General features: G+C 46.1%; 1 protein-coding gene across 6 annotated transcripts in view; it reads right to left on the bottom strand.

The window, feature by feature from the left end:
* The window catches only part of Hnf1b (HNF1 homeobox B), a 51,578-nt gene continuing 40,869 nt past the window's right edge, over positions 1-10,709 (bottom strand). For 5 of the 6 annotated variants that reach the window (XM_015495329.2, XM_015495330.2, XM_015495331.2 and 2 more), the window contains exons 8-9: positions 8,784-8,902; positions 1-990 (exon numbers count right to left, since the gene is read on the bottom strand). In XM_015495329.2, the coding sequence (XP_015350815.1) occupies positions 970-990; positions 8,784-8,902 (140 nt within the window). In that variant the 3' untranslated portion in view covers positions 1-969. The remainder of the gene's footprint in view (positions 991-8,783; positions 8,903-10,709) is intronic. The other variant, XM_015495334.2, reaches the window with a different exon arrangement.

Raw genomic sequence — 10,709 nt, 5'->3', positions numbered from 1 at the left:
GCAGTGATAAAATAAACTGTTTTAATAGGAGGCTTCCTGAGATGGCCACTTTTTTTTCTTTCTTCTTCTTCTTCTTTTTTTTTTTTTTTGCTATCAGCCAGTCAGTGTCCCTGCCCTGAGGTTTCTTGGGTGTGCCCTGGCTGAACTCCTGGCCCCACTGGAAGCCAGGATGTCACTCTGACATCTCCAGCCCCTCCAGGCATCCAGAGGTGTGTGTCTTAACATTGGGAGATGGATGTTAGCTGGTGGTCAGTCCAAAGGATGCTGTCCTTCTGTGTGTCCAGGCCAGAGGGAGGTGGGTGAAGGGCTTCACTTCCCATTTGGGGTGTTTCTCCATGGGGAAGAGAGAGGTGGCAAATCACTTTTGAAAGTTCAGCTCTGACCTTTACAAAGAAAACTAATAGGCACTTTAGTATTATATACAGGGTAGAGGGAGACGATGCGGAGGGGAAATTGCACTTAATTACAGTAGTTTATAGTTTACACCCATTGGACAAATTTACTTCTTTAAAAGAAATCTCGAGATCATTTGGGCTGGGGGTGGGGAGAGGGATTTGCTGATATTTACAGTGGGTTTGGCTCAGTTCAACAGTGCGTGTCCTCCTCTCCTTGTTTCAGTAACAGATTCAAGTTTTCGCATCAGTTTGTTCAATGAAGGGTCACAACACGGGCTCTACCGTTTTCCCTCTGCCTCCTGTGCGGTTTCGTATGGCCCACCTCTAGGATGGACAGGAGCACTCGACATCTTGGGAGAGGCATCATGACAATACTGCATAGAAGGGAAGCTGGGCTTCAGGCTGCGCCTCCCGAGAGCGGATTGTCTGAGGTGCCAGCAGGATGTCAGCTAAGCAGGGACCTCTCACAGGTGCTTGTCAGGTCACTGGGCTTTTCCATGACAGCTGCCCAAAGGGTGACGGTGTAGAAAACAGAGTCCTTGTTGCTGTGCACCAAGTAAGTGATATGTGGGCATCACCAGGCTTGCAGTGGACACTGCAGAGAGAGAGGAGAGAGAGCTCAGCTGTGTGCATTAGGCAGGGACATTAGTTTGGCTTCTCCAAGGGAGCTGACACCTGGCTTAGCTGGAGAGAGCTGGGGGTGGGGGACTGGGCATCTAGGGCTAGGCAGTTCTACATGTTGGTTCTGAAGCACACTTCCTTGGAGCTGGCTTTTCTGGCCACTTCAGTGGAGAGAAGTAAATTGCTGGGGACCTTGTAATAGTCCTAACATGCTGACCTTAACCCTGAAATTGAGCTCCTCTTTTTGTGAGAGTGGTATTTATACAGCACTCAGGCCAGTGGCAAAGGCAATTGGGTGGGTTGCCTCTTATGGAAGTGTTTCTTCCTAAGATCTCTAAGCACAGGGGTGCCCTAGATCACTGCTTCTCAAACTTTAATGGCCCTACCAGTACAGAAAGCCCATTAGAACATAGACTCTGGTTCTATTCTGATTCTCAGACCGGGTGGGCCTAGGAATCTGCATTTCTAAGAATTTCCCAGGCTGTTCCCATGCGCTGATCTACGTGGAGCAGCGAGGCCATAAGACATGTGAGAAAATGACCCCTTACTCAAACTTTCCATCCAGGAAGGAACTTTAGAAATTGCAAAGTGCTTTCTCAAGATTTGTTACTATTAGGACAAGAAACTTGAAGGACTAGGGAAAGGATTCAAGGGATGAAGCCTCTGATGCTATGCTTCTTGGGGGCTGGAAAAGGAGACCCCAGAATGGTTGGAGCAGCCCTCTGAGAGGAGTTACTCCACCTGTGTGGGGCAGCTCCCCCTTCCAGAGCACTGGACCTCTTTTAATTAAACTGTTTGGCAACATCCTCCTCTCCTTTTCCTTTTCTATTTCTTCCTCCTCTTTCACTTTTATTGGCATCCAGGGTTCTGCCTTTTGGCTTAGTGGCTTATTCTCTCAAGACTCCCTGCCCACAGCGCACATGTGCATACACACACACACACACACATATCTACCACAACTACCAGAGGCCTATCATTCCATTATTATCTCATAAATCAGTGTTCCTAACCACAACCCCATATGGGGTTACCATTTTTGTCTACTTTACAGATTAGAAAAACAAGGCTTAAAGAGAGCTAATGATTATGAAAATAGGAGAGTGTGCAGAGACTCAAATGGGTTTGGGATGATCTCCCAATGTGAGATTTTGTGTGTGTGTGTGTGTGTGTGTGTGCTGGGGATTGAACCCAGGGCCTTTGCATGCAAGGCAAGCACTCTACCAACTGAGCTATACCCCCAGTCCCGGTGTGAGATCTTTATGGGACTAGGAGTCTTTTATTTACTTATGCTGTGCTTTGGCCAAGTTACTCCCTCTCTGCCTCAATTTCTTCCCATATAAATGAAGGCTGTGGTGGGTTTGGATGGGTTGATATAGCTGAAGTCCTCTAAATGGTGCTTGGCACAATCCTGCACAGGGGGCTTCTCTCCATGCTGCTCTTGAGGGCTCTTAGAGTGGGCCTGAGTTGTGCATTCATGTAAGGAGACAGGTTTCTGTCCCTCCTACATTCTTGAGGGCGTGGCCAGGGTTCTCTTCATACCCTTTGTCTTCTCTTTCTCCCTCTGCCCACCCCCACTCTTGAGTTTCTTTACTTCCCACTATCAGCCTTTTTCCAAATTTCAGATTTCAGGTAGAGGAGAGGGAAAATGGCTTGTGACCCTGCAGGTTTCAATAGAAGAGCAAACAAGAAGGGCAGATAAGGAGACGCCAGTGAGATTCTATGACCTGTCATTAGGGATGGGCTTCCCAGCTATCAAATGTTTGCTCAAATAATAAAATGGTGGCAGAGCCCTAAATGTTGTCAAAGGAACTAGAGTTATTTGCCCCCTTCAGAGTCTAAACACAAACATCTGATAAGGGGTGCACTGTGGTCCCTTAGTACTAGAGGCCCAGCATACCCAGCCCCCCAGGAGCCTCCCCATAAGATCCCTGAGTGACTATCCATCTGGGATGGGGTAGCAGTGGCCCTCATCTTGAGAAGGTTCATTGCATGATGGTAACAGCTACACAGACTGTGGTCCTTCCTTGTGCCGGGAGCCACACTCAGGGCTTCATACACATTCTTGCAATTATTTCTTCCATCGTGGGCTGGGGGTGTTGCCCAAGGGTAGAATACTAGTCCAGCATGATTGAGCCCTAGGCTTGATTCCCAACATTGCAAAGTAGTTCTCCCATCAACCCTCTGAAGTAGGTGCTTGCCATTCATTCACTGGACACATTGTTGGGTGCCCGCCATGGACTTGCACTTTTAGGGGTAAGGCGATGCAGCTGTGGACAAGGTCTACCCACAACCTCACAGAGTTTCTGTTCTAATGGGAGTTTTGAATGACAAACAAGTAAATGTAAATACATATCTTCCTATATAATCAACTTTAAATGGAGATAAGTACTTTGTAGGAAAATAAGCACGGTTGAGTGCCTCTGAGTTCAATCCATGGTACCCTCCTCACCCCCCCAAAAAGAGAGAGATCACTCTGGCTACTGATGGGGCCTCTAAGGGGATTAGTTGGAGACAAGGAGTGCCTGAACTAGGGCTAGAATTGTACCAATGGGAATGGTGGGAAGTGGCCAGATTTAGGATGCATTCTGAAGGATTCCCAGCAACACTTGTTGATGGACCAGATGTGTGGCATAGAGAAAAGAATCAACAGTATTCTCAGGTATCTTACGTAAACAAATGGTACAATTTTTGGAAATGGAGAAGCCCAAGGAGGAAGAAATTTGGGTGGGGACCAATAGGGGTAAAATGGAGAGTTCCTATTTTAGGTATGTTCAGTTTGAGAGGCATATCAGATATATTTGGCATGTTCATGTCCCTGTCAAAGGTATTGCATTTGTCAAGAGGCCCTCTGTGGGCAGAACTGAATTAAGGAACTGTCAGTGTGTGCACTTGATCCAAAGTTATGGGATTGGAGGACACTCAGGTGTGGGTATAGACAAGAAAAGGCTGAAGAAAGAGCCCTGTTCTCTCCAACACATGAGTTGCTAGTTAAGGAGATGAGAAGGGGCTGTAGGAGGAGAACCAGAAAGATGGCACCCTAAAATCCAGGGAAAAGGAGGGCAGTGAACAGCTGTGTCAAAGGTATTGAAAAGTAACTGCTGGAATTAGCAACATAGCAGTGTGAGCGCGCAGTACACAGGGGAACATGGGGTCAAAAGCCAGTCTGCAGTGGGCTCTAGAGAGAATGGAGGGCGAGGAAGGAGAGAAGGCTAACACAGATAACCCACTTCTATCATTATTAACTTATAAGTGTTGCTCTATTAATTGAAAGTAAAAACTATAATTCCAATTTTACAGAGGTACAGCCCAAAGAGATTGTAAGTACCTGTGCCCAGATTCTCACGACAGCCAAGCTCGTGCTCCTAACGATTATATAAGACCATCTCCTTCTATCTTCCATGTGGCAACAGGGACAAAAATGCCCTTTGTCATTTAAAAACCTCCTTCCCAAGCTCTGGAAATCCTCAGGGTCACCATGTCGGGAATCCGAGTGTGACCCAGCTTCCATGAACTGGCTGTTTCCTTTGGGCCAGGCACCAAGTGACATGTGTTACAAGTCCTCTTACAACCAGTCCTTTCAATGATCCCATGAGAGAGGTGTCATTCCCTTCATTTTATAGGTGAGGTTCGGAGAGGCTAACCCATTTCCCTGAGGTCACACAAGTAGAAAGTGATAGAATTTGGAGCCTGGATCTGCTTAACTCTGGGGCTGGTGCCTAGCCCTCAGACCATTGTGCCCCGCCCCGCCCGCAGTGAAGAGAGTTGGGAGAGAGGGTACAGCCACAGAGGTTTTATGGTGAGGCTGCCCACCTCTTTCTTGTCAGCACCCCTGACTAGTGACTGCTCTGGGGGCCTCTCTTGCCCTCCCTATAAAGTAGGAAGTGAAGCAGTGGGGTAGAGAAAGTTGTGGAAACAAGAGTCGGCTTACAGCCTGCCCACACTTGTCCTAACCAAGGTCAGTGCTTGCTGCGGTCTTATTTCCAGACCAGTGGGGCATTGTTATGCAAGAGCTCAGGCACAAACCCACTCAGAAAGCAACTTGCCAGCACCCACGACTTGAGGAGGAGGGGGAGACATATGCTCTGGGAAGGACAGATGGCAGTAGCTGCAGAAGGATTCTTGGCAGAAGAAAGTGCCAGCCTGGGGTTCCTGAAACGTGATCCCCAAGGCCCCTGAGGCATGCCTGTCTTCACAACAGGAAGTTCTGGGGTCAGACAGACAAAAGTTCACAGATTGGTTTTAGCCTTATACTTGCATAATCTTGGGTCTTGAGTATGGGTGCTTAAAAATGGACATTGGAAAGTGAATGTTGTTAATGGATTTGGAATGAGAAGTCCAACTCTGGAATTTATCATCTGTGTAAACTTGTCCAGAACCCTCCCCATCTCAGAATCTCAATTTTCTGCTCTGTAAATCAGGCATACAAATATTTACTCTGCAGGATGAGTAGGGGGTTAGCCAGACAAGGTAAGATAGAAAAGTGCCTGGAGGGATGCTTAGAAAGTGGAAGGTATTCAAAATATACTAATTCAGAATCCATCCACCCATCCATCCACCCATCCACCCACCCATCCATCCATCCATCCATCCATCCATCATCCATCATCCATCCATATTTACTGAATATCTACTTTAGCCCAGGCAGTTAGGTGAACACAAAGGGCTTGGGTGCTTTGAGTAGTCCTTGGACTACTTGCTGTTTTTCCAGGAGCTGGTGGAGAGGGGACCTGTGTGTCAGCAGAATGGGAAACAGGGATCAGGAGCTCAGGTCCAGGATCTGGGTTACTGTCAGAACTCCTCTGACCACGTAGACCAGGCACTGAGTGCAATATTGAAGGCATCGGCACAAGGGAAGACACCAGTCTTCAGAAAGGATCTCAGACAGGAGAGGAATTGGGAAGGAGCTCCACTTTGAATATTTTGTGAGATGGGAATAGGATTTCCTCCCATTTATACATGAGGAAATTGAGTCTTACACTGGGCAATTAACTGCCCAAGGTCACATAGCAGACTTAGGTCTCTCAGCTTTTCCTACCACTGCACATGCCTCTAAAATAGCATTGCCCAGAGTGTGTCCCTGTGACCTGAGCACAGTGCACACTAATGACCCACTTCTACACTCAAGTGAAATGTTCCAAGAAGCCCTGCCTGAGGTGTTTAACTATGTTTAATCCAGAAGTTCTCCCAACACATTTTTAACAAGAAAAACTTCTCTCCCCTCACCTCATATGCCTCCTGACACTTAGCAATGGTTTTAAAATCCCTCTTGGAAAAAAAATAGTTTAAAAAAAAAGAAAAATTGCTACCAGGACTCTTTGGCAACTCACTTGTGACTTTTTGCCCTAGGAACAGAGTTTGTAAAAACTGTCTTCACCTTGGATATTTTGTGCTGTCCGGAGATAGCACTTGAACCTCATTTTATTTCATTCTGCTTTTCTATTCTTCCTTGTCCTTTGGTTTGAAAGAAGAAATTTATCTGATTGGAACTTAGCTTAATTTTTTACTTTGGTTCCTTACCACCACAGACAACAGAACAAGTAACAATTACCATGGGAATTTTAGAGGGATATTGGGTTGGGTGTGGTGGCACACACCTGTAATCCCAATGACTTGGGAGGCTGAGGAAGGAGGATTGCAAGTTCGAGGCCAGTCTCAGCAATTTAGCAAGCCCCCATTAAGCATCTTGGAGAAACCCTGTTTCAAAATAGAACATTAAAAGGGCTAGGGATATGGCTCAGTGGAAGAGCTGCACTGGGTTCAACAAAAAAAATAAATAAATAAAAAGATGAGTATTGGAAGGCAAATGTTGTTTAAATGGAAGGAGTCCAGGATTTGGAGTCAAAGACCAAAGTCCAGAGGTCATGCTCTAGAATTTACAATCTGTGTGTGACCTTGGGCAGGTCACACTCTGTCTCTGAGCTTTGGTTTCTTTGTACTTAGATTGCAATAAAAAGAAAATGATGATATGGTGGTCATGAGAAATATAAACTATAAAGTTCTACATGAGGGTTTTTTTCCTCCTTACTGAGTATAATAATCATCTTCATAATTGCAAAACGAGTCTCTTGCCAGACTCCTGAACTATCTGAGGATGCAGAGACAAGTTCATAGTACATTAACAGGCGGTTCACACAATGTCAAGGTTGGCTGGCTACTGTGTCCAATAGAGGAGAGAAGCCACTTGGGCGCTGGTAGCAGCATGTTGGGGAGCATCTTAAAGCATTCTGATTAAGAGACCATTTCCTGGATTCATAGGACTCGTTTCAACAAGCAAGCATCAAAGTCAACTTGGGAAAGACAGGAATAATTAATCACGGTCCTGTCTAGGGCTGACCAAGTGGCAGATGGATTGATAAACCTTTCAAAGGGGAAGGTATTCCCAAGGAGGGCTGCTGTGCCTGGCTGCCCTCCTGATTGAGATTTGTGAGCACAGATAAATGTTTTCCCTGCTCACTACAAAGAGTGGGAAATTGCACGGGAGTCGAAGGGCAGGGCAACGGGGTGGGGTGGGGGTTGTCCTTTCATCTTCTATTGGGTGAGAGAAGAGTGGCAAAGCAGGTCCCACACCCCTCTCCCTCCACCCCCAATGCCAGAGCCCAGCTGCCCAGGTCATGTGTCTATTTCAGCACTTAAGATGTGCAAGGCACTTAATCTACGAGACCTCACTGAATCCTTGGAACAAGAGGATGTTACAATCATCATCATTTTAAAGATGAAGACTGAAGGCTCAGGGAGGTCAAGTTCACAGGAGTAGTTAATGGCAGAATGAGAAATAGAACCCACCTGCTCCACTTCACTCTAGGCCTAGAAGATGGGGGCACTGTAAAGAGCAAGGACTGCTGAGCCCATGAAAGAATCTCAGAAGCACAAGGTAGTGGATGAGGTATGATTTGCAGGGCTCAGATGGAAAAAGACCATCAACTAGACAATCCTGCAGAGCCCTCTGACATGAAGTTCAAGGTTGTCGCCTCCTTATCTAGTAATCAATAAAGGCCAAACAGTTCCCACACTTCTCAGACCCCAGGTACTAAAAGGCCTTATTGTGTTACTCTGGACTCATCATCTGTGTGCAGACATGGCGTCTTGTTTTTTAACCCACAGGGCCCTGCTGCAGTCCAGATATCTGAGCTGCAGCCATGAGCCTTGCTGTTGGTTGCTTGTCTTTACTAGTCGTCTCCTCTGTGGGGAAGTGGCAATTACTCATCAACTGGAGCAGTGACTAAGCCTCTGGATTCCCCACTTTTAGCACACCAGGAAGTAGATTCTAGGTTTCTCAATAAAACACCAACTGAATGCAGACCCCTGAAATGGCCACACTGTCTACTGGGGGAGTCTCCATGGGATGGCAGAATCGGGTCATTCCCTGGAGCTTCCAGTGTCTGTGTCTAACGTGGATCCTGGCCTGGGGGGATGAGCTTCAGGATTCCTGATGCACCACACACCTTCCCCACTGACCACTTTTGCAAAGTAAGAAACTCAACAAATGATCTGACCATCTCCCGAGTCCTGCATGGAAACACCTTTTCTATGACCCTCTGCCATTCCATTGCAGAGTGCTCAATCTCAACGCCTAATGGCTCTGTGTGATTCAGGCTCCAGTGACCTGGCAAACTTCAGTCCTCATTTAGTGCTCTTGTTAGGGATGCTGGGGGAGCATAAGCCCCTTTGGCCTGTGACCTCAGAAATTCTTTTAGCAAGTAACTAAAGGAGCCTCGGAAGTGGCTGAATCCGCACCGCCCCATGCCTGCCCCATCCCGCAGGCATTACCTGTTTACTGGAAGACATGTTGGTGAGTGTACTGATGCTGCTGGTGTCTGTGACCACCATCGCAGATGGAAACCGGGAGGTGTGGGAATACTGGGGGGGCTCCTGCTTGTGTGCATACACTGCAGAGAGAGGGAAAACAAAATCAAAGTGTAGATGTAGTTACATATGCAGCTACAGACTTCCACATTCCATGGTATAGCTCCTGTTTCCCTGGGCAGATAAAAGAGGGTTATGGTTATGTTTGGAAAGAATGCAATGTGGCAAAGACCTGGCTCCTTCATTGAGTTATATAACCTCAGTTTCCTCACCTGTAAAATGGTGCTGATAGCTATTGTAGGTGAGGAGATATCATGAACAGCCTTGCACAGTGTCTTGTATACAGTAGTACTTTGGAACACTTCTGTTCCTCTGACTTTCGATAAAATAATAGGTGCCTGGCTATCAGCAAGTGATCCTTAATTATTTGTGGCACAACTAAGATTTTAAGTCAAAAAATGTTCTAGCCAGGTACATTGGCAGGAGGATCACAAGTTTGAGTCCAGCCTCAGCAACTCAGTGAAACTCTGTCTCAAAATAAAATAATAAAAAGGCCTGGCAATGTAGCTCAGTGGGAAATGTAGCTCAGTTCTCAAAAAAGAAAAAAAATTCTAAGTAGCCAGCCAACATGAAGTACACGGCCAAGCACAGGTTTGTTCTTTCAGCCATGACTCAAAACACCAGGTCTTCTGCCAGAGTTGTAGACTGATTGACAACTGCATTTAGACACATGTACAATTAATTGTATTATTCTGGGCTATTCTAGTTGGCACTGAAATGATGTCATAGCCTTATGACATCATAGACATAGAAAGGATAAACCAAAGGAGACCAGATTCAAATAAATCTTTCAGGAGCATGTGACTCAACGTTCTGTTTTACCAGTACTTGTCTACCACATCTGGAACATTTTGATTCAGGTTAGTTATCAATAAGAATAATCTAGGGGAGAGGGAAGAATAGAAGTTCATTGGATTAGACAAAGGGGGATGAAGGGAAGGGAGGGAGGATGAGAATAGGAAAGACAGTAGAATGAATCAGACATAACTTTCTATATGTTCATATAGGAACACACGACCAGTAAAACTATACCACATACAACTGCAAGAATGGGATACTAGTTAGAATAAGTTATACTCCCTGTCGGTATAATATGTCAAAATACACTCTACTGTCATGAATATCTAAAAATAACAAATACAAGTTTTTAAAAAAGAATAAATTCCAGGTCACATGATCAACTAATGAAAACATGCGGATGCTTGGCTATAAGGGAGGGACAAGCCTGTTGTCAGAACACAGAGCCTACCAAGGAGTCCTCCAGTGGGGAATGGGAGTGAAGGTCACATGCTGCCTCAATTTGCCCTTCTTATGCAGGGAGGTTGTTGTGTTCTCTCTTTGTGGCTAGCCAGGCCTGCTGGGCCTCAGCAACCCACAGGTCACCGATGACCACTCTGACTGTCCCAGGCTTGGCCATGAAAGGAGCCTGCCCAGACAAGGAAGGGGGTAGGAGCAAAGAAGGAGCATATCACCTAGCTCTGGGGGAGAGAAGTGAGCCACTTGTGGTCTGAGACTCTGCTACAGGATGTGGCAGATTTTTAGAAGTCACGAATATGTGATTGGAATGTGAGATGGTGCCCAGAAACCAGCTCTGCCGGCCGAGTAGGGACTGAGCCCTGAGGATAGAAGGCTGAACTTGGCTGTTCTCTTTCAGACCTACAGCTTTGTTCAGGAGTTTCCAGGGGAGAAACTCAAATCCCCTTTTCCATCCTTGCCCTCTGAGAGCCCCTTAGTAAGAAATCACTTGCAGTTCTAATACTCTTTATGCTTAGTAGACTCTTTATGCAATTCATCCCTATTTTTATTTAATTTGCATAACCACGCTATAAA

This window comes from Marmota marmota, unplaced genomic scaffold, assembly GCF_001458135.2.
Source record: "Marmota marmota marmota unplaced genomic scaffold, marMar, whole genome shotgun sequence".
Taxonomy (NCBI): domain Eukaryota; kingdom Metazoa; phylum Chordata; class Mammalia; order Rodentia; family Sciuridae; genus Marmota; species Marmota marmota.
This window is presented reverse-complemented; position numbering and strand designations above follow the sequence as displayed.